General features: G+C 32.9%; 2 protein-coding genes across 2 annotated transcripts; one reads left to right on the top strand and one right to left on the bottom strand.

Annotated features, from left to right (window-relative positions):
• Positions 1–4,058: 4,058 nt before the first annotated feature.
• On the top strand, positions 4,059–8,436 carry LOC11436109 (probably inactive leucine-rich repeat receptor-like protein kinase At2g25790). Its single transcript, XM_003603584.4, has 3 exons — positions 4,059–4,240; positions 4,601–7,253; positions 7,780–8,436. The coding sequence occupies exons 2-3, from the start codon at positions 4,655–4,657 to the stop codon at positions 8,133–8,135; spliced, it is 2,955 nt and encodes a 984-aa protein (XP_003603632.1). The 5' UTR covers positions 4,059–4,240; positions 4,601–4,654; the 3' UTR covers positions 8,136–8,436.
• Positions 8,437–19,379: 10,943 nt separating this feature from the next.
• LOC11428867 (homeobox-leucine zipper protein ATHB-8) lies at positions 19,380–24,857 on the bottom strand. Its single transcript, XM_003603582.4, has 18 exons — positions 24,640–24,857; positions 24,397–24,556; positions 24,160–24,248; positions 23,899–23,989; positions 23,291–23,386; positions 23,076–23,189; positions 22,872–22,955; positions 22,607–22,762; positions 22,444–22,518; positions 22,240–22,346; positions 21,959–22,151; positions 21,437–21,622; positions 21,221–21,301; positions 20,827–20,961; positions 20,393–20,718; positions 20,185–20,284; positions 19,881–20,030; positions 19,380–19,700 (listed from the first exon to the last, which is right to left on the bottom strand). Exons 1-18 carry the CDS (start codon positions 24,855–24,857, stop codon positions 19,554–19,556), a joined length of 2,508 nt encoding a protein of 835 aa, XP_003603630.2. The 3' UTR covers positions 19,380–19,553.
• Between the last annotated feature and the right edge of the window lie 217 nt (positions 24,858–25,074).

Genomic DNA, 25,074 nt, shown 5'->3' with positions numbered 1-25,074 from the left:
ATCAGAAAAAAGTAATATTTTCTATATGGGTTGCTGCAATATATTCCCTTTGAAAGTGCATTAAAACCTTCTCTTTTTGGAGCAAATATCTTTTTCTATTATTATAGTATAATAATAGTGCATAAATTTATCGAAGAAAGAATTATTAAAGTTTTAGCTGAGTGATTGATCAAAATGGGCCACTAAATTTTAGAACATGAAATGAAAAGTCTACAAATTTTACAGATTCAAACCTCCATCAAAGATAAATGAATCGATTCTACGCCATGCATACCTCACACTTCATTTGAGAAACAACAAAATAAAAAATAAATTGTGAAAGAGTTTATCATGAGGATCACAAAATCTTACGGTGCGTACTACTGAAAAGTGTGCAACAATAATCAATTTCACACGAGTATAAAATGAAAGCACTTAACCAAGACGCTGCTGCACTTTACACCAAATTCGAACAAATGCACTTAGACTAAATTATACTTGAAAAACTCAATATTAAATAAATATAAGCAATTGGTAATGTATGTTTTAAATGTGTACCACTTGTTAAGTCTGTGTGTTTGATTTTACAACGACCAATATATATTTTTATACAATACATTTCAGTTATAAATGAATTTTTAAGATAAAACAATTCATGTTTAAAAACACTTATATACAAAAATAAGTTGAACAATAAATAAGAGTTAAATACTACTCTTATGAAAGTGAATCCAAATACGTATTAAGCATTCAGACCAACTTGACATGGAACTGTGGACATAATATTATTACCTAGTACTTATTAGCTGCTACTTTATCTTATCACTCTTGCTTTTGTATGATCGCACAGTTTATGATTTAGTAGATACATTTTATTAATAAGGTATATCGACGTTAATCATTGTTAAACGGCGATGAAAACTTCATATCAATATTATGGTAAAAAAAAATACAAATGTTGAGTTATTAGAAAAGTAATGCCAGCTTGATTATTTAATCTCTTAAGCTTATTGCCAATTATTTTAATAACTATTTAATAAATATTCACTAGAAAATAAATTAAAAATAAGCGGTAATAAAGAATTCACTACAAACTTATTTCCCAAGCAAATTAAAACTGAAAATTTAGTAAAAGATCATAACTTATTGCTACATGCAATTCAACTCAGCAAGAGTTTGTAATGGCTTTAAGGTTCCTCAACAGCAACAATCGAGAAAAACCGTTTTCATCAATCATCATATATACAAAATTTAATTGAGTTTTTCTTATTTTATTTTACCATGCTTCCTTGGATCTTTTTGGTTTTCTTCTTTATGAATTCTAATTGTTTGTTCTAATATTAGAACGTTGTGGTCGTATTGAATAAAATGAAAGAAAAATTAGTTTATGGGTTCTAATATTGATAAATGAAAAATCTTGAAAGCTTGGGATTTTGTAAGAAACTCAATTGAAAATTTTGAAGATGAATAATTCATTGGAAGAACACTAGAAAATTTGTAATTCCAGCTAATTGGTGAAGAGAGAGAATTCATAGGAAGATTATTGCAAGAAAGGCCAAAAATCAATATAGCTGGAATGGCTTTGGTAAAGAAATGGGAATTCAAGATGAATGAGAAAATTGGGATTCATGGGTTGAAGATGATATGAAAGAGAAAATAATATAATGCAGACAGACCATGGTAAAATCAATACTCCTCTTTAATCTAATGGTCAGAAAAAAGCTTTTCCATGGTAGAAAAAACTAGCATTTCCCATGCTAAACCTCACCCTAAAGGTAATCATTGATCCCCACATAAACTTAAGGAGATCCAAGATAGAACAAAATCACATGATTTTTACATGAACCAATTTGTTTGATTACTATCAATTTTAAAGGGTATTTTGCACTCAAGTGTGAAATTTCAAGGAGCATATACTTACAAAATCACATATTAAAAAATCTATGTTTTTAAAAATAAAAACTAAATATCCTCCTATGTATGATATTACATGACAGACTCGTAACAGTGTCGGTTAGACAATCAACGACCATATCATATTGACTAATAGGAAAAAACTTATGGAGGGGCGCAAATTGACTACTTTCTAACCTTTTCTCTAATTTTAGGAGGGGCATTTGCAAGAATATACAACTTCCAAGTTCTTTTTACCTATTTGCTCAATGGAAAAACGTGTGCACTTGCTCATTTACGTATTCATAGTTTTATTGAATCACAGGCAAGTGGAACAAGGATAATAGAAAAGGGAAAAGAAAATGAGTGGGTACGAAGGAGAAAGAATTTTGGTGTAAAACCCTAAAAATAGATATGGGCAAAGCATGAGCATGCTGGAAGTGACAAAGACCACTCACTGTATATTCCTTCGAGAAAAACATAGTGTAGTGTGGCCACAACCATAGACGTATAGGGTAAACACAACACCACTAAACAAGGAAAAAAGAGAGATTATCAATATCATAATTATATTTTTATTTTTATATAATAAAGTTTATGTGACCACGAACTAAGTACTAGTCAGTGTGTAACGTAAAAGACTCACTACTTTTTCTTTTTATTGCTACATTCTTCAACTTTGTGATTCTCTTTTTAATTTTCTTTATTTCACTTTCTGTTTTAATTGGCTCTCTCTGCTCATTCCCTTTTGCCTAACTAAGATATATCTGAGTTTCTACGCATATACATATACCTTCTCTTTTGTGTAATTCTATTCCTTAAAGTTGTCTTTCTTTCTCTCTGAGAGAATCTAAGATATGAAAATAGTCCAAACAAAAGCAGTTCAACAATATTTGCTTTTTAATCATGCTATAGGTGAAAAGCTCATTATACGCTCACTCCACTCACGTTTGCCCTCGATTTATATGAAAATTACACGGTCACTCTCAATTATATTTTGCTCTTATAATCAAAGGATAATCTAAGTGACTAATTTTTGTTTTTATAAACGTTGAATAGATAAAAAAGTTCAATTTTTAAGATTTAAGTTTACAAGGAGTGTCCAATCCACGATATCAGAAGTCTAGTCCATTATGCAGGACCCCTAACATTACCATATTTTGAACACTTTTATCTATGGTGTGAGACTTTTAACATTGCGTTAGCACTTAAAGTGCAAATACTATTCTAAATAAAGAATAAATTAGTCAAGTAATTATATGAATATTCTATATTCTATCAAAGTAGTTAATTAACGTTGTCCATAAACTTGAATTTGTGTGAGAATTTGTCTGTACCTGTTTCCTATCACTGTCCATTTCCAACAACACAAGTCGTGAAGAAGCAATTAAGTAATGCATTCATGAGCGTAATGTCCCTTTCTCCTAGTTAATATACACTATTCAAATATTCCTGTTATTTTGCATGTGGTTGTGCCTTTTCCAAACAGAAATGATGAACAATGGACCAAATTGGTTTACAAAGTGGTAATCTTCATAACTAATCTTGATTATATTGTTTTAATGGTCCAATACCAACAGACAGAATATTGGAATGAAAAATCAGTTAAAAAGCACCAATATATATACAGTTCTGAGTTCTAACAACAATATACAAATCGATCATACCAAGATATAATGAGCAAGTGTTGCTAGCACTGCTCATGTTTTCAATTCTAATTATAATCAACTAGTATGGCCTGTAACGAAATACAACAGCATCAAAAGCAGACACATCCACACACTATTACAATTTATACATATTGAAATTTCATCATATACACAACTTAAGAAAACTAATCAACAAAACATGAAACTAAAGACATGTCATTTTTATTGGTGTTTAGCATTTTATTGAAAGAAACTATTTCAATAGAAAGAGTTTGAACTTTCAAGTGTTTCTTTTCAACGGTTACAGAAATTATTTGTCACTATCCTAAGGGCTAAAGGAGTAAGCCAGTCAAAAAAGAACATTTTGGTAACAATCCGACAAAATCAGAGCCTTTTTTCCAACATCTGTCCCTGTTTCCCTTTCAACCTTTTGTATTCAAACACCATTCTCAAACAAGTCAAGGTGCAACTTGGTAATTATATTTCAACTCAATACCCAATTCCACTCTTTCTTTCTCTATTTAAGCATGCACACATGCCTCTCTCTCACATTCAACCCATCCTCTTCAAATAGTATTTCAAATAATTCAATTCATCACTCTTCTCTCCCTTTGCTTCCAGTCCAAGTAAATTCTTCTCCATGCTCAATTCATTTTGACCAAGACAGAAACATCGACCACATAATACCAAGTGATCCATCCTCTAATTATGATTCTTAGGTATGTAATTATACCAATCATTCCTTTCCACTATATAAGTTCATGTATATAACCATGCATGCATGTTCCTTAAAATAAAAATACTAATATGAAATTAATACTCTATAAGTCAAATTTTCCACTCATAGCCCCCTGCAAAAGTTGCATGATTTTCATTTTTGTCAGAAACAGATACATCTATTCTTTATTTTCTTAGTGAAGTTAGTCCCATACTAGTACTTTAATTATAGTATTTATTTGTTTTCTTTTCTGTCCATTATTTTTTAAGGATTCACACATACTACTATAATTGAACTTGATCACATATCAACTAACATAATTATAAAAAGTTACACTAATCATTTTGTGCCCTTTATACAGCTTGGGATCCGAGGAGTTAAATACAAAGCAGATACAAAACTGATTCAAGACGACATGGCCAAAGAAACTCCAGCAACGTTTTCAAAGTTCCTTAATTTTATTTGCCTTTTCATGTTCATGCTCAACTTCCACTCAACTCATGGAGAACAAGAGTTTGAGCTTCTCTTATCCTTCAAAGCATCCATCAAATTCGATCCACTAAACTTTCTCTCCAACTGGGTCAACACTTCCTCCGACACTATCTGCAAGTGGCACGGCATAACTTGCGACAACTGGTCGCACGTTAACACCGTGTCACTCTCAGGTAAAAACATCTCCGGTGAGGTTTCCTCGTCAATTTTCCAACTTCCACACGTTACAAACCTCGACCTCTCAAACAACCAGCTTGTTGGAGAAATTGTTTTCAACTCTCCTTTTCTCTCTTCACTTCTTTACCTCAATCTAAGCAACAACAACCTCACTGGCCCCTTACCTCAATCCTTATTTTCATCATCCTTTATCAATCTCGAGACTCTTGATCTCTCAAACAACATGTTTTCAGGCAAAATACCTGATCAAATTGGATTGCTTTCAAGTTTAACATATGTTGATCTAGGTGGCAATGTTTTGGTTGGAAAAATTCCAAATTCCATCACCAACCTCACAAGTTTAGAGTCCTTAACTTTGGCTTCAAACCAATTAATAGGTGAGATTCCAACAAAGATATGCCTAATGAAGAGGTTGAAATGGATTTACTTGGGATACAACAATCTTTCAGGAGAGATACCAAAGAACATTGGAAACTTAGTTTCATTGAATCACCTTAATCTTGTTTACAACAATCTCACAGGACCAATTCCTGAATCACTTGGAAACCTCACAAATCTTCAATATCTCTTTCTCTACCTAAACAAACTCACCGGCCCAATTCCCAAATCCATTTTCAATTTGAAAAACCTCATTTCACTTGATCTCAGTGATAATTATCTTTCAGGAGAGATTTCAAACCTTGTTGTCAACCTTCAAAAACTAGAGATTCTTCATCTCTTCTCAAACAACTTCACAGGTAAAATTCCAAACACCATAACATCTTTACCACACCTTCAAGTTCTTCAACTCTGGTCAAACAAATTAACAGGTGAAATTCCACAAACACTTGGAATACACAACAACCTCACAATTCTTGATCTCTCTTCCAACAACCTCACAGGCAAAATCCCAAACAGTTTATGTGCGTCCAAAAATCTTCACAAAATTATCCTCTTTTCAAACTCTCTCAAAGGTGAAATCCCAAAAGGATTAACCTCTTGCAAAACCTTAGAAAGAGTGAGACTCCAAGACAACAATTTATCAGGAAAATTGCCATTGGAAATCACCCAATTGCCTCAGATATACCTGTTGGATATCTCTGGAAACAAATTTTCTGGAAGAATCAATGATAGAAAATGGAATATGCCATCACTTCAAATGCTTAATTTGGCTAACAACAACTTCTCAGGTGATTTACCAAACTCTTTTGGTGGTAACAAAGTTGAAGGATTAGACTTATCACAGAATCAATTTTCTGGTTACATTCAAATTGGTTTCAAAAATTTACCAGAGCTTGTTCAATTGAAACTCAACAACAACAACCTCTTCGGTAAATTCCCAGAAGAACTTTTTCAATGCAACAAACTTGTTTCATTAGATTTAAGCCATAATCGGTTAAACGGCGAGATTCCTGAAAAACTCGCCAAAATGCCGGTTCTTGGTCTACTTGACATATCAGAGAATCAATTTTCCGGTGAAATTCCAAAGAATTTAGGAAGCGTTGAATCGCTTGTTGAAGTTAACATCTCATATAACCATTTTCATGGCGTTTTACCTTCTACTGAAGCTTTCTCTGCAATCAATGCAAGTTTAGTTACCGGTAACAAACTCTGTGACGGTGACGGTGATGTTTCTAACGGTTTGCCACCATGCAAAAGTTACAATCAGATGAACTCAACAAGGTTGTTTGTTTTAATTTGTTTTGTATTAACAGCGTTGGTTGTTTTGGTTGGTACTGTCGTGATTTTCGTGCTGAGAATGAACAAGAGTTTTGAAGTTAGAAGAGTGGTTGAAAATGAAGATGGAACTTGGGAAGTGATTTTCTTCGATTATAAGGCTTCTAAATTTGTTACAATTGAGGATGTTTTGTCTTCGGTAAAAGAAGGAAAAGTTATCACGAAAGGAAGAAACTGGGTTTCGTACGAAGGAAAGTGTGTTTCGAACGAAATGCAATTTGTTGTGAAAGAAATAAGTGACACGAATTCTGTTTCCGTTAGTTTTTGGGATGATACGGTGACGTTTGGTAAAAAAGTGAGACATGAGAATATTGTTAAGATTATGGGAATGTTTAGGTGTGGTAAAAGAGGGTATTTGGTTTATGAGTTTGTAGAAGGGAAGAGTTTAAGGGAAATTATGCATGGTTTGAGTTGGTTAAGGAGATGGAAAATTGCTTTGGGGATTGCAAAAGCTATTAATTTTTTGCATTGTGAATGTTTGTGGTTTGGTTTGGGGAGCGAAGTGTCGCCGGAGACGGTTTTGGTCGACGGAAAGGGTGTTCCTCGCCTTAAGCTTGACTCTCCCGGAATAGTAGTAACGCCGGTTATGGGTGTCAAAGGTTTTGTTTCTTCAGCCTACGTTGCTCCAGGTAATTATTTACTAAATGTCTATTTTGTCCTTTTAATGTCATAGTTGGAAATAGATCCCCTACGGCTATTTTTTCCTTGCTTGCGCCACTTGAAATTGAAACGATCACACATACAAGTAAAAGAGATATTAAAAGTTACAACTTGCTTCTTAACATATCAAATAAATTTGTAGTTTTTGCATGCATCCTATAGCTATTTTTTAATGTGCGACAATCAAAAGTGCAACACATATTTAAAGATCAAAATGAATATTTATTCATAATTTCACGAGTAACTAGTGTGACAACTTTTACTCCAAAACCTTTTGCAATTTTTTTTTTTTAGGGAGCCTTTTGCAAATAATTATAAACTTTAAAATATAATTTTTCTCATTTGTCCAAATTAAAATAAAATCATTGTCTTAATTTTCATTGGCTTAGTAGTAAACCATGATTAAATGTCTTGTCGGTCTTATGTTATGTCATGTCATACTCATACCACATCTTAATATTGTTTTTTGAATAATGGGAATTTTATGTTTTTCAGAGGAAAGAAATGGGAAAGATGTGACAGAGAAGAGTGAGATATATGGTTTTGGAGTTATCCTGATTGAGTTATTAACAGGAAGAAACTCTGTAGACATAGAAGCATGGAATGGTATTCATTACAAGAATAATATTGTTGAGTGGGCCCGTTATTGTTACTCTGACTGTCATCTAGACACGTGGATAGATTCTGTTGTAATGAAGGGTGAAGATTCATCGACCTATCAAAACGACATTGTTGAAACCATGAATCTTGCACTTCACTGTACCGCAAATGATCCCACCACAAGGCCATGCGCAAGAGATATACTCAAAGCCCTAGAGACTGTTCACTGCAACACAGCCACTCTTTGCTGATTTTCGTTTTTTTGCGTGCTCTCTGATATTTTTTTACAGTTTTTGAGATAAAATAATCTCTCTCTTTTTTTCTTCCTTTGAGTTTTCTCTCTTTTTTTTTTCTTTTCTTTTTTTGTTTTCATATGTTTAAAGTTTTTAATTAGTTTAGCATAAGTAAGTTGTTTGTTGATGAAGGCATTGTTAGGAAACTGTTTGCTTGATATTTTATATATGGACATGCTATGCTTGAGATACTTGTGATGAGTGTAAAACTAAATGTAAATAAATTGAATGAATGTTATCAATAAGTTAATGAAATCAATGCAACCTCTATATTATTTGCAGTACTTCTCGTTATAACAACAATTCAGACCAACTACAATGGAGCATCTGATTTAAGTGCTTAAATGGGACTCTTTTATCCACATCATGCATTTTACAATAGTACTTAATAAGCACCAATTTTCTCCAACTTAGAGCACCACAAAGAAATTACCAAATAGGCCCTGCAAATAATTTCATATCATTATATTTCAACAAAAATTTATTTATTTCATTATGATTTATTAAATAGGATCCACAAAAAGTGAAGAGAGAGAGTGTTTCCATAGCCACTCTTCTCTATAGACACTCAAATATTATATTGCACAATAGGAATGCATATTTAATATGGTATTAAATAGACGAAGCACCCACCATTGTGGATGACCTTATTACTGCCTATTTCCCGTTTGATTTTATCCGTAGTCTTCCTTAGTTAAGTTAACCAATCATGAAGAGTATGATAAAGAGGTAAATAGAAAAAAATATGAATCTTGACAACAAGTATTCTAAACACATTACATAAGGAATATATAGATGGAAATTTTGTCATAAAGATACAAGTAAAAAACTTTCCAAAAGAAAAATTGTATTTATAAGGAGATGTAAATGGTTCAGTCAAAACAAAAAGATTGATATTACTTGGAAGCTTTTCAAATGAGTATGATCCTTAATTTATAATTAATGAAAAAATATAGTTGTTGTTTGTTGTTTACTTCTTTTTTTTTTTTTCATTATTGTTTTGCAAATCACAATTCAAAACCAATTATGCATCCAATTAATTGATATATCATTATAATTTGTAGTCAACATACACAATACCTATAATAGAGTTAGAGTTCACTCATGAGATTTTATATTTTTTGTTATGAATCGTGAGACTGTATTTGATAATACTTCTTTTGTGACTAACACATTTTTAGACTATAAATACTCAATGGGAGTTATTGGATATATATCTAATTCTAAGCTTTAATTTTTACTTTTTCCCAATACATATTTATCTTTTGAGGGGAAATATTGCATCAATAGTTATATTTACTTATTGCAACATGCTAACAAGTACATTTAGGATATTGCTTAAACATATAAAAATACTAATAAGTTTTTACATTAGAAATTGTGTAGTTGTGACTTTTAAAAATATTTGATTTATATTTTCAAGACAAATTTTTTTTTGTGAGTTTATTAAACAATGTCTTTAGAACACTTGTTAGCAAGACTCCTACTTATTATACGTATTTAATTACTTCAAACTAGACTTGCATGCCAAAAAAGATTACTCTAGAATCTAGATGTATGCCAAACCTACAAGGGGATTGAGAGCGAAGCATTTGGACTAAACATAATCATGGAAGTGTAACATGACAACACTCACTTTGTGGTGGACCATATTTCATATGTTCACAGCGGTTTTGCTGGTAATTTTTGTCCTCTTGTCAAACATTCTTTGTTTTATTTCCCCACAATGGCCAATTAAAAAACAAAGCAAAAGAATTTCATAAGGCCAACGTACAGTCACGCTGCACTACACAATATATGCTGCATGCAGAAGCTCAGTTTGGCAGTGAACAGTCATGGAGCATTTTGATGCTGCTATGCTCACTTCATATTTCAATAGGGAAGGTGTCATTGTGATTTTGTAAACTATTCAATGCACCTTAAGAATCAAACCAAAATGAAATCGAGTTGAATCGGTTCAGTTCTCAGTTTAAAATTTTGAAATGCAATAAATCGATCTTAATCAATAGATTTACAAAATTAACTTTAACTTAACCCCAACATTCTACTAACATAATAACCTAAACAAGATTTTAGTCAATGTGCACACAAACACTAATCGATTTTTACATCACAGACAAAAGTTTGTTTGGATGCCATGCCAAATGAAAGACAAAAGAGATAAATAAATAAGTGTTAATTAAGTTTTTGGTCCCTATAAATATCTGCAGTTTTGTTTTTAGTCCCTATAAAAATAAATCACACTTTTTAGTTCCTACAAAATTTTCCGTTAGTGTTTTTAGTTCCTGTTAAATTAAAATTTGTTTAATTATGCTTAAAATTTTAAATTTTTTAATGATTTTTTACATTGTTTAATACATTATTAAAGGTTCCGCCACAACAAATTAGCTCAAAATTTTATTTTTAGGTCTAAATTTTCGTTAGTTTTATCTTGAATTTTTTGCATTTTAAAAAAAAATATATTTAATTCATTACATGTTAAAAAATTCTAATTTTTTATAAAAGAGATTATTATAATGTTCTTAACATGTTTGTTAAAAATCATTTAAAAATATAAAAGTTTAAGTATAATTAAACAAATTTCAATTTAAGAGGGACTAACACATACTTTTAGTGCTTGTAAAATTAAAATTTGTTTAATTGTGCTTAAACTTTTAAATTTGTAACATATTTTTCACATACTTTACTTAGAATATTATACAAAGTTCCTCCGCAAAAAAGTAACTTAAAATTTTATTATTAGGTCCAAAATTTCATTAATATAATCTTGAAAATTTGGCTTTTGGAAAAATTCATATTTAATTCATTAAATGTTAAAAAACTAAATTGTTTTACAAAAGAGTGTCTTACGATGTTATAAACATGTATGTAAAAAATCTTTCAAAAATTTAGAAGTTTAAGCATAATTAAACAAATTTTAATTTAACAGGGACTAAAAACACTAACAGAAAATTTTATAAGGACTAAAAAATGTGATTTATTTTTATAGGGACTAAAAACAACAAAACTGCAGATATTTATAGGGATAAAAAACTTAATCAATCCAATAAATAAAAAGGGAAATAGAAGAGGAATTGAAGATAAACTCTAAGTTGTTTCAATGAAATATATATGTGTGTGTGGAGAGAGGGGAAAAATGAAAACTTATTTTCTCTTATTTTGAATGAATGAGTAGAAAGAAATAACTAAAAATGCTGAAATTGTTAAGCTGGATGTTATGATCGGGTTCGAACTCCGGTACCTCTATTTTGTGTATGTGAGTTTACGGTGGCTTTACCATCTTTTCTATTTAAAAAAAAAAACGAAAAATAATAAATGACAAGTTTATTTTTCCTGACCGAAACTTTAATATTTAAGTAGTATGTAATAATTCTTTCAAAAAAAAAAAATAGTATGTAATAACGGTTACGGATAACTTAAGCTGCTCAATTAAGTATTCATATTTTTCGTTAATTATGTTATTTCAACTTAAAATTGCATAGAATAACTATCAACAAAATGGTCAAAAACATTTTTCTTCACTTCAAAACAGATAAGTTAATTTTTTTTCTTTCTATTTTTGTATGCGTTTTATTATGTTATTTCTAACTTGTGTCAAAAAAAAAAAAATTATGTTATTTCTAACTTAAAAAAAATTAATTGCAGTTCCAAACGAACCAATCAACCAAATCAAAATGTATACTATCGATTTAGTTTGGTTTGATTTCACTTCTGAAAATTGTTAAAAGCCAAACCTAACTGATATATATTTGATTAGTGTAAAGTTTAAACATTTTTTTGACTGAAACTGAATCAAACTGAACAGATAAACCCAACATAATATCAATTATCAAATTTACATTAGTATAAGCTATAAAGCGAGAACTTTGTTTCTAAAAAGATCCCTAGCTACATACTAATACTAACATGGACAATTTACAAAACATGGCTTTGGTATTTGCTGCGGCAAGCTGATGATGCAATCACACATTCAACATTACGACTGTGATAATAGCTAGTACAATCACAAAATCAAACATTGAAAGGCTAAGTTTTCTATAGCGACATAATAAGCTAAGGCAAACATTTTTGCTTTTTTGGTCTGAATGCAAACTTTAAAAGGAGACCTTTAGCGATGTTATATATGATTATAGGACTGTTAAAAAGACTATGATTAGATTTCTACTTTCTGGGAGACTCCTATATAACTTTCTTTTTCCCGATCTTGATGCAAGTTGGAACATGATAATGGCTTGCTTCACATTAAGAATCACCGATGATGATGATTGAGTGGCGTCTTTATCTCCTTTCATACTCAAATAAGGGATTGTGCTACGTACCCTAAGAAAAATTTCTTCATTTTTCGTTATTTAATATATACTCCATTAATATTGCACTATGTATAAGTGATTAAAATTTTCCTTAATTAATTTGATTTGGGTTAGTGTATGATTAATTAAGTACAAAACACAATCCAACTATTAAGTAAAAGTATGAGTATAGGTTGGGGATATTCTCAACCAGGCCAGACCACAAACTTTCTATAGTGGTCCACTTTCCTTCCATGTTATGATGATAATGTTGCAAGTCTCTTTTTCTTAGAAATAAAATTTCCTTTTCTTTTAACCACGTTATGACCTCTATGTAATGATGGTTGTGCAAGAATCCTTTTGCTTTTCTTGAATATAACTGATCTTGAAGGAGTTTCTACAGTTAGAAGATTCCATCAGTAAAGATGAGTCTAAACATAAAAATATAAACTAGCTAGCTATGTGACATTATGAGAGCAAACCAGCTCATGATCTCTTACAAAGTTACAATGTGTTTGTTCAATTTTCTCAAAAGCTCCCCCATACAAGATTTCAATTATATCCCTTGGAGACCATGCAAAAGGTTATTTGGCTTCATTCTTTGATCAAATCAAAAAAGCCCCTTTGTCTCTGATTTTATTTTGTAAAGTCGTCTTCTTTAGATATCTTTGGTGTTTAAATTCTTATTGTCTTTACATTTTTTCACTCCACTTTGTTTACTTTTGTAGATTGATCACAACAAAAACAACTTTCATATTTGCTTCTTCAGCGCCTGGCTTTAGTTTTTTGGACTTTATTGTACTTAATGATGATATATAATCTTTGATCCACGTGCAAGTGCGACCCGTTAGATTGATCATATTGCACTTTGTACACACAAAGAAGAGACCTACTTGACTCAATTTAAGGAGTTCAAAGTAGGGAAAAAGGGTTTATCTATAGTTAGTGCGATATTTGAGTATTGACCAATACACATTAGAAAAGTTAGTATGAAAGCTATTTGCATTGTTGAGCGTGAAAACATGCATTGTGTGCTAAAGGAAAGGGATAAATACACTGTAGGAGGTAGTGAAGCAAGCACTGGACATTTAAGTATAAACAATATCTCACAAGCCAGCTTTTGAAATTTGGATTCCTACTACAAATTTAATCCTATAAAATACCAAAATATATATAAGGTGTAGAATGGCTCTCATGTGCGAATGTTTCAAAGTCAAAAATGCCACCGTAGAAGTTCCCATACATTTAATATGAGACTCTCAACATACCCTTACACTCCGGCCATATCTTTAAAGGCTCAAATAAGCTTTAAACTCCTAAACTTCACTTACTAAGTCCCTCCATTATGGTAAGGGCTTCATAGCCTCATTCTTTTTGTAAACCGATAATGTGTTGATATAATGCGTATAGAAATTTTATTTCATTATTTGAATGGGGGACTCTTTAGTATCGGGTGCTTTATGACGCCAAACATGTGGGTTGAGGCCAAGTTGTGAGGGCCTACATAAATTGACAGTTGTTCATATCTTAGTGGTCTGTTATCACAAATCTTTCCCGTCTATGATTATACATACATTTAATGTATGATGGTCCAAAATAAATATAACTTTGATGTTATAAAGTGAAGATATCTGCCATCAATAAACACATTTATCAAACTATATCTCATCATATGAGACATAATCCGAATAAAATGAATATAAATTGGTACATATGCGATATCTACATGTGTATGATCATTCAATTGAAGATTTGGAAATTGACTTTGTGGATTGTAGCAACTCTCTTTATTGGACTAAAGTGCATACTGATACGCTAATTAATAATTGTGATTTTAGGTTAATTGGATGTAGCAAATAGAATGGTTACACATAGTTGGGTAATGTGTGTTTAAATGTAGTCAATTGAAAGTGATGAGGTACTCATCCGAATGAATGAATCTAAAATGAAACTTTACTTTCTGTCTATGATTTAAACTTGACTCCATAAATTTGTTTTGTCTCTCATTTGTTAACGTGCCGGGTCAAAAGATCACACCAACCCCTCCTTACCACTCACAAAAACAAAAAGAAAAGACACTTTCAGACAACTCTGGGGTCGATATCCCTTTCAAATGATGCTAACGCAGGTAAAGTAATCACAAACTTTAGTATTCTGTTATCCCGAATATTAGAACACTGTAATTATTTGCTGATTAAGTTCCTTGCTTCAAGCAATTTAAAGTAATATTAGAACACCAGTATAGCATCAACAGGCTACTAATAACCAATAAGGCAACCAAAAAGCATGACAACACGTCTCCAACTCAATTTTTAGTCACTTTCTAATGAATCTGGAAGTTTAACCAACCAGTCACACTTAAATTCTAAAAGTATCTCTCTAGCAATATTATATTTAATTTGTATCAAGACTAATTTCCGATGTGTTAAAGTATCGAACCTATGTCAAAATTTGAACAACAAATTTTCAACCAATTGATATGTTAGAATAACCAGCACTAATTTTGATACAAGAATCCTATACTTATGCATGGTTCCACTTATATACTCTCCCATGCATCAGGTTGATAATAGCTTTGATACAACTTGTTGGAGCTGTCAGAGGAGAATAGAGAGTTACATTACGCTAATAACAAAGCCCACAAAGTAACTAAAACATAAATCTCTGCCAAAAAAAATTAAATTTTGGATGTATAAATCATCTTTTTTAGCTCATGTAATGTGAAACTTGTTATTCAATTCATACTTGATTTCATACAAATTTGATTGTTATGATTATTTTGAGCGAAAGAATGTATTAAGATGCAAGAGCACTTCTCAATGTCTAAGAATTAATTGTACTGGCATAATTATGTGTCTGAATGAAAATTAGCAGCAGTAGCAAAACTTCAATCAATATCATATATTGTGAAAAAATATTTCGGACTATTAACCACAAAATAAGAGAGAAAAGTTTCGGTTTCTACTTTGTGGGCATAAGAAAACCATGAAGAAGGTTTTGACAGAAACAAAGGTAAACCCAAGATGTTGAAATTTGAATATAGTAATTTGTTAGATGATTGTAAGATTAGCAGATTAATATGAGAGAGAATTTGAAAGCATTTGATTGTAAGATTAGCGCCCAACTGTCTTTGTATCAAGGCACTCCTTGAGCATTCATAGAAAGGGTAACAGATTTATCAACAACAAAAAAAAACCATGAAATACACTTTAACATGAGCAGAGGTAAATCCTAGGCATTGAAATTTGAATGGAATGGTTAGTTAGATAACTGTAATATAATATTAGCAGATTAATACTTTGGAAGGAAGAAGCATTTTATAGTTTTATTACGCGCGAAATTTTGTTGGAAAGCCCAAAGATAACATTAAAAAGAAACGAGTCCATAGGTAGTGCAACTGCATATGCCCACTGCAACCAAAGGCCTAACAATCTTTACCAATAGAAATAAATATTTTTTTATCCGACCTAATAGTTTCTCGCGTGTCATACAACATTTTAGATTATAGAACCTGAACAGTGTAAAAACACATTAAAATATCCTTGAATACTCTATAACATTTCGGATTTCATAACCCAACAAGATGTGAAGGGTGGGAAAAATAACTTCATCCTAATTTTTCACATGACCACATGCAAAAGAACAAATTATTTGTATCATCTTTAAGAAAATACAAAACATAAAAGGATTTTTTTTTTGGTGACACATGAAAGGATTGATATACATCCTATAAATAAGCTCTTGATGCGAATATTATTTATTGATATAGTATATATTATGTAGAGTTGTAAAACCCCGAAACTTTAAAAATGGTGAAGAATCGTGTTTTACATATTCCCTTTTAAAAAATAAGAAATAAAAATACATCAAGATCGGCAACGCTATCAAAAACAAATTGTCTCTTCTAACCCAAAAAAAAAAAAGTTTATCGTCACCTCCAATGAATTCTACTCTATTTCTCATCTCTAATGCTATATTTATTATGTTGTTCTCTCTTTAATATATTTTTATCTTCTAATAGTCAACATTTTTTTTTTGGAACAGCTTATATTATTATCACCAACTTATACGAGAAATACAAACAGTAGGCGAAGGCACAAAAACGCCAAAAGGAAAATACAATGATGTGGAAAACATTGCCGAGACTAACAGCAAAGGGCAAAAGTTATGGTGCATAAGGAAATCCTTATGCACCGTGCATAAACACTTCACAACCATCAGATTTAGTGTACACGTGTAATAATCCTAGGCTTCTCAAACTACACCAAATCAAACTTCATTTGCTTCAAACATTTCTCTCACTAAAACATAAACTTTCCCTCTCTCTCTACAATTCAGATGAGTCTTCATCTCTTCCGGCCACACATGATGATTCTGACGCGGTGGTCGTCGGCCAGAGGCGGCGCCGCCGTGCCGGAGAACCAAACTCACCCTTTTTAAAAATTAAAGCCATTTTTCAACATCCATTTTCGTTTTCAAGCCAAATCCGAACTCGGATCGCGCAAAAACACAACGAGAAGGAGTAGATCTAAAGATTAAAATCGGTTCGCTCCTCTTCTTCCCTCGCGTTTTCTTCTTCTTCTTCGATCCAGTGGCACTATGTTGATTGCTATATGTTACTGTTTCGTCATTGTTTGTGTTCACGGTTTCAGATATGAAGTTGTTACTGGATTCGAAATCTTTGTGATGTTAGAGGGATTTATGGCTGGAAAACTGCTGGAAACCATTAAGTACATCTAATGATTTTGAAGTACAACTGTTGGAAACCATTAAGTACATCTAATGGTTTTCCACAGCAAAATGGTTTTGGCATTCCGGTACGTGATGATGAACGGCGGTGTTGATGATGAGGTTCAAGATTCTGGAAACCATTTCCACAGCAAAATGGGTTTGGAGTACAACTCAGAGAAATCATTTCCACAACAAAATGGTTTTGGCATTCCGGTACGGTGATGATGATGAACGACGGTGTTGATGATGAGATTGAAGATTCCAGTGGTGTTGATGATGAACGACGGTGATGATTCAGTTTGTTTCCGCATTTGGTTTGTTTTGTTTTGTTTCCTTTAGGGGTGTAGGAAGCAATTATGTTAGGATTTATACACGGTGCATAAGGATTTCCTTATGCACCATAACCGCTCCCACAGCAAAGCACCAATCAGCCAAACCAGAAAAAACCCAAAATAGTCCTCTATAACAGAAAAATCTGCAGCATATCAACACAGTTCCTGACTCAACAGAAACCAAAAAACACTGTTGACACCAGCAACCAAAGACGCCAAAAGTCCCTGACACCTCTAAAACTACCCCAACTATCTCAATAGGCATTCCTTGGGGTTCCAACACCACTCATAATAGAGGCAGGGAGAACTTTTGAGTCTAGTAACCGTCCAATTCCACAAAAGCACCTTAATGTCATAAACAATTTCACCGTGATCTTTAACAATCTTATTAAAAATCCTATCATTCCTTGCTTTCTATATCATCCATAATACCGCATGCCAAGTCAACCAATACCCTTTAATTACAAAGCTTTTTCTTTCCCATCTCCCCACTCCAACATTCGAAATGTTAAAACAAAGTTTGAGGTGTAATAAAATTAATCTCCAATCAAACACACACATTTGCCCACACTTTGAAGGTCAAATGGCAATGTAGGAAAAGATGTGCCGTCATTTTTTCCTCATGGTCACAAAAAACACACCTCACCAAAGACTCCGGTGGGAAAATTCACCTTCTAAAGAGATTATATTTGGTTATAATACGCTTGAGGAGCAATTGCCAAGAGAAAACCACCAATTTTTGAGGGCGCCGGACTTTTCCACACCGGCCCAAACACCATTTCTAGTAGTCAACATTTGACAATGGTGTTCTTTTTTTTATAGTATTAATGATGTTTTTTTTGGATAGTACTAAAGATGTTTAATTATATTCTAATTTGTGTGGAACAAATATGTAATTGTCACTTGACTTTATCATTTTCATTAGCGTGAATGTTTGTTTATTATCATTTTTTGTTATGTTTTAAATTTAATTTTTTAATAATGTATCGAGTCTATATCGTATCAGAAATTTTTGAAAAAATTCGTTGTATTAGTATCGCATTTGTATCGTATCAGATGTCAGGAAGCTTCATAAAAATTCTTGTAACCAAAAAAAAGATTCATAAAAAATTTAAAATTTATTTATCAAAACAAAATATATGCGTCATGAATAGGCTAATCTAATATTGATAAGATAAAATTTTCTATAAAAATAAAAATTGCTTACAGTATTGTCACCTAGCAACCATACATAGATGATGTCAAAATTTTGCACTCAAATATATCGAGTAGTAAATACGAGCGTGACCATGACAAGTTAAAGGGAAAACAATTGGTTAAAGGTAAAGAAGGAACCAATGAGTGTTGGACATATCAATCGCAAATTCCCATAGGAGGACCCCGTGAAAATAGACACATAAATGGAAGAGAAGTGCATGATGCTTTTAAGAATTTCTTGCGTAGGATCTATGTATATAAATAAATTTAGAAGCCATGCCATTTGAGGACAAATATAAAGAAGTGACTGTGTTTGTGACGATCCTTAACCATTCATAGCTTTCTTAAATTGGAATTTTAGAGAATCAAAACTGTTGAATTCTATCTAATCATAAACCACATATAGATAGAATGAATATTACTACTGGCCTACATGGGGGGCAGGCACAAGTGGGAAACATAGCCAAAAAAAAGTGATCACCCATTGTCCTTCAATTCCATCAGGAGTTGTTAAGTGATGTAGATAGAATGAATCCTATCAATGAATAATAGGGGACACAGGTGTTTTTTTTTAATATTTGATTTGATAAATTATCAAGGACGTATCAAATGAGGAGGAAAAGAATAAAACTGGATATGTACGAATCTCTAAAAAGCATAAAGGGAAAAATATATAAATAGCAACAACTAAAAAGAAATGAGTCCATAGGTAGCCATAGCAATAAAATAGTTATAGAGCATTCTAGTGAAGTGATTATCCAAATACCATAGATGAGATTAAAGGTTAGCATTTCAATCTATTTTCCTACATCCTACCTTTTAATCTATTAGACAAAAGACCAATTGATGAACATAAAACAGATGCAATGAGCAGATTCTTCTTCGTTCAATACTTTCCATGCTACAGCTCTCTCATAAGTTATTGGCCTCCCCATGCTGGATAAACAAATACCGCCTTGAATACACATGAAACCCTGCACCAAAATAATTCATATATCGTTACAAATTGAATGTTAAGCAACATATCTTGACATATTTTATTTGTCAAGAGATCCAAACTTCGTCACATACATTAATTATAGTGCAAGTAAAACCATTTCCCAATTCCTATTAACATCAACATACTCATTAGAACTATTTAATTAGCATTATACCTGCTGCATTATCTGGGGAAATTCAGAGCACAGGGTTTTCTTTCCGTTGTCATCGAATATCTTTTCTAGGGTGATGTCTTGAAGTGCAACCAGGGTGGTTTCAAGCATGTCAAGTCCAGCTTGATTTGCAAACGTAAAAACGGGTAATGCCTGCCAAAATCATATTTAAATTTATATAATTTCTAAAATATTGCATCAATCAAGAAAAAAGGTACAACATTTGATTTAGCCGTGAGGAGTTTCGCTAGTATATTTGAAGTTCTAACCAAATTCTTATCAGAAAAAATATACTAAAAGAAATTACCTTTAAAGAGCAGCACAGAACTGCGTCTGAGTGATGCCAAAGGGATTTAAGTATCGATTCGCTCCCTTCACACTTGAGTAATTCTGCGCCTAAATAGAATCTGTGAAAACGTGTAAAGTGCCGCCCCAACATGATTAAGATCGTCATTCACAAAATAATGAATTGCTGCTATGCATACTTTAAATGACTTTAACTGGCATATTCATACCTGTAGCTGTTACAGATCCATCGAGTGAGCGTTTGTGCCTCAGGAGTTCCAGGTGGCAAAGGAAAAGCATTCTGAGAACCAAATCGCGATGGTGAGAGTGCTAATGAAACTCTCTGAACAGATGCAACAATGCTACGCACATACTGTCGTGCCATAGCTGCGATATTATCTTGAAGATGGGCTTCAAATGCAAACTGGAATGCTATTGTCATCACAGATTTTGTGATCCCTGAATGACCAGAATTGTCACCACCTGCTTTGTTTCCTGTGGTTCCAACCTCGAGTGCAGAAGCAAGATCGAGTGTACGGTTTGGGCTAGCAGCATCCTGCAGCATCATATATAAGAAAGAAATAAAAATAATTTCTCCAACAAGAAGGGGAAGAGTTTCAGAAGCTATATAATCAAATCATGAGTCAATATAAAGAACACTTACTGTGCCAGATTCAAGAGGTATGATGCGAAAACCAGAAGGCAAAATGGGTGCATCGTCAGAGAAAGATGCATCAATTGGAGCAAAAATAAGCTCTGCACTTGTGCCAACTGCATGCTCATCCACTCCACTACAAAGCTGAGGAAGATGCAATCAGAAGAACAGTTAGTTATGCACACGAGGGCCCAAAGAACCTTCTAAAATCAGTGTCATATAAAGTAGCTATTCACTCATTATCCAAATTAACATGTTTATAGTACTTGTGCATTTTCAATGGAAGTGTTTTCTCTCAATTGCAATTATAGAAGGACAATTTTCATTTTTCTTAAAGATTGTAACAAGTTGAAGACACTGCAAATAGATATGTTCAAAAGAATGAATTCAAAATACTACTTACTTGTAAGAGGAAAATATCACCAGGCATTGTCATATCATCTCTATAGTAGCCCATGTTTTCAAGCTTAATAACTTCCATGAACTGTATTACAGAAAACCAGTAGAGTGTTAATCTAAAAGCCAAATTTTAAGAACATGTTTGATTTATTTTGTAACAAAAAATGCTAATAACTAGTTAACATGTAAGAGATTACAAAATTAGGAATAAATAACTTGCCTCTTCATGCTCAATTGTGTGAGCTAGTGGAAGAATAACCTGACCACCAAAAGCTCCTGTTCTGGCCCCTGGCAAGCTACACGGACCAGCTTTAATGGCAGCAGCTGAATAAGCATCAATACTTGTATCTGCCCATTCTGATCTGTGTTCCCGCAAAAATCTAAGAAGAATAGCCGGAGGGACATTCTACAAGGACGGAAAAATAGCACGAGATGAGACAACTAGTAAATACATGTAGTCAATGTTTGGATTTACTTTTGAGTCTCTTTTTCGCATCGGAGTGTTTTTACTGATGTGAAAATGGTGAAGCTACAAATAATAATAGATTGTGGTTGGCCGTGTATCAGAAGTCATTTGGCGGTGGTTCCAAACACACTAATTACTTAGTACTATTCCAAACACACTAGTAAACTTAATATAATATATAGTACTCAAGGGAAAGGAAAGACAACTTTAAGCTAGTATATGAGCATTAAACAGCATCCATAAGTAGTGAGTACTAAGAATTTTAGTGAATTATACCTGTAACAACATGGAAGCTTTGGCACATAGCACAGAACTGGTGACAGATGGAAATCCATTGTTATAACCAAGATTTAGTCCCATCATCTTGCTAGGTGATGAATTCACAAGAAGGGTGACATCATCAATTCCATCACTATCTAACATAGACCATCCATCATCTGTAAACCCGTTGACAGCTTCATTGAATCCCCTGTAAAATAAAAAGGAAGTAAGTTAGCTAGATCAATTAAATAAGTAAAGCTAGTAACAATGCGATTGTGAAGGAAAATGGCACAAACTTGCTCAATCTTTGACTAAGCGCACGTAGAGCTGCAGGCCGCCTTCCCCATCCTGTCACACTTGGCTGAGAAACTTCTTGAGAAATCTGCCTTAAATGACGTAAAGCCTAAACGACAATTGCAGGGTTACAAAACACGTTAGTTCAAATACCATCATGTTTACCTTCAAATCTATATATGGCAATGAAACTACAATATACTTACTGCCATAGTTGTTCTCTGAGCAAGCAGCATGGACGACTCATAAAGTGGGCGCAAAACTTCAGGCACACTCCAAGGCTGATTTCAAAGAATCAAAAGTAAGTTAACTGAAAGTTAAGTAAATATGGTTTATTTTATAGAATAAGTAAAAGGTATTTTTAGAAACCTCTAAAAGCATATGATCAACAATATGAATTATGGATCCCCCTCCTTCACAGGGTCTAATCAGATAACCGCTTGGCAACACTTCAGCTCTAACAAAATGTGGCACTGGAGGCATACTAGGACCATTCTGTGTGTTGTTAAGTGATCTTTCACACACCTACATATTGATATTGTTAAAATCATAAATAAATATCAGAGTTTGAGTTGAAGGATATAGGATTGTTAAACATGACACCATATAGATGCATAAACATGTAGAAACTTACAACAAGACTGCCATCCTCCAAAAGTGATGTGTAGCGCAGCAACCAGAAGTCGCGACCTGGTGCCAGAGTTGTTGGCGCATACAACTATAAAACAAAGATGGCATATTAGATTTCATTAATGTGGATTAGAAAGAGTGAAAAATGTACTGAGTTTTTGTGACTAAGATATTATATTAAGTAACTTTAGATTATAGATTATAATACCTGCATGTAAAGCAATTCAATGGTTCCTCCATTTCCTGTGGACATAACATTTAGAACATCCACAGTTCGGCAATCACGATACCATGAGAGCCTATCTTTGAGGATTTCAGCAACCTGTAAAGTACATGACAAATTTCTTGTTCACTCTATGCATATTAATGGGATTGGTGTTCTAAATAAATTAATAATGAAGAGGAAGGAAGGAAGTTAATTACCCTTGCAGGTTCAAGACCCACGAGGCCGCACGCACGTGCAGCCACTCCAGGGGAACCATGAGAAATTGCAACGATTCCAATGGAATCCGGACCAGGCTAAACATTCATCACAATATCATAACATGAGATCAACATTTACATCACATAATTAGGAAAAGAAAATATAAGAGTGTTGTTTTATGTTGTTCTTAGCCAAAAGTCTTAAGTAAGACAATGTTTTGATAAATATAAGAACAAGAAAAATTACATCACATAAGGAAAAGAGTATAAAGGTAAAAAAAAAAATCAATCAGGATATTTTGTTCAACTCATAATGACCGACTTAGTTGACGGAAAAATTGGTCCAAAAATGAATGAATCTTTCAATTATCAACGTAATATTAATTATTTTTACTATTGTAACCTTTAATAATACTAATGAGATACCATACCAATGCAGTTAAAAATAGTGAGTGTTGTTAAGGTTTGTTTGGCAGCAGTAAAAAAAGAAGTTGGTTTGGTTCATGTACAAAATCAATAGTAAGTACTACTATGTAATGCAAATAATGGAAATAAATTAACAAGGTGACATAAAAGGTAAAAAAGTAAAAGAAAGTTGGGTAATTAACCTTCATCCCGGGCATTTGGACCCACTCAACAGCGGTTCCAGTAGCCTTTGATAGAAACTCTGCTAAAGTCTCCTCTGCAATGGACAAAAGTCTGCAGATCGAAAGCAAAAACACAAAGCACCATAAATAATATTCCATTACTATCCAACTATATATAAAAATACATTGGAGCAGTCATGATATATAGTAGTAGTATAGTACTATAGTTATGGTATATAATAAAATAAAATAGTAAAATACAAGGGTTTGTATTTGACTTACCCAGCAGGGCTTGCATCCCTTGGTTGTGGATGCTGCTGACCGCTTGTTACCACTGACTCACAACTCGTGTCTGTAGTGGCAAGGGTCGTCTGTTCAATTCAATCTCAACTCAGATATCATATGACAATTTTCTTTTTTGCATAGATGCTTAAAATAATGATTTTAGGCAACTTGACCAGACTCAAATGACAAAATTTACTTAATGTTTAAATAAAGGAAGAATAGGATGATAATTACATTTTGTGTATGTTGGCGGAAAAACGTGTTCTCATAGACAAGGTGTGACACTTGTTTCTGCAATCTATCATTTTCCTCCATAAGCAGTTTGTTCATTGCTGTTAACTTCCTGTTCACAGCTTGTAACCTTCCAGCTTCTTTCCTCTGCTTCTCTCTGCACCTGCAAAACACCAAACTTTCATTAATTAATATACACAAATCATGCAAACAAACCCTTTTAATTTGCCAAATAAATAAATATACCTTCTGTTCTGGAACCAAACTTTGATCTGTTTAGGTTCAATATGAGAGAGAATAGGACACTCTCTAATGAGTTGTTGTCTTCGAAGAGAAGTTGGTTTTGGACATTCATGGTAGAGTCTTTCAAGTGCTTCCACTTGTTCTGGTGTGTACCTTACGTACTTTCCATTGTCCATTGCTATCTTGCTACCATCTTTGCACCCTGAACTCACTGCCATCATCCTAATTAAGCTACCTTCTTCCAAACTCAAAATAATATTTGGTTTAAAGCTTGTTAAGAGAGGGAAGAAGAAGCATGAGACATGAAAGAGAATGATGAATGAATATTGTGTGTGCAATCGGAAGGAAGGAAGCTTAAAAGAGATGTTGGACAGAGTTTGTCAATGACAGTTGTTGGTTGTTATAGATCATTATACTATACGGCTACTGCAAGTGTAG

Source organism: Medicago truncatula, chromosome 3 (assembly GCF_003473485.1).
Source record: "Medicago truncatula cultivar Jemalong A17 chromosome 3, MtrunA17r5.0-ANR, whole genome shotgun sequence".
In the NCBI taxonomy this organism is placed as follows: domain Eukaryota; kingdom Viridiplantae; phylum Streptophyta; class Magnoliopsida; order Fabales; family Fabaceae; genus Medicago; species Medicago truncatula.
Note: the sequence above shows the minus strand (reverse complement) of the source record. Positions and strands in the feature narration are given on the sequence as shown.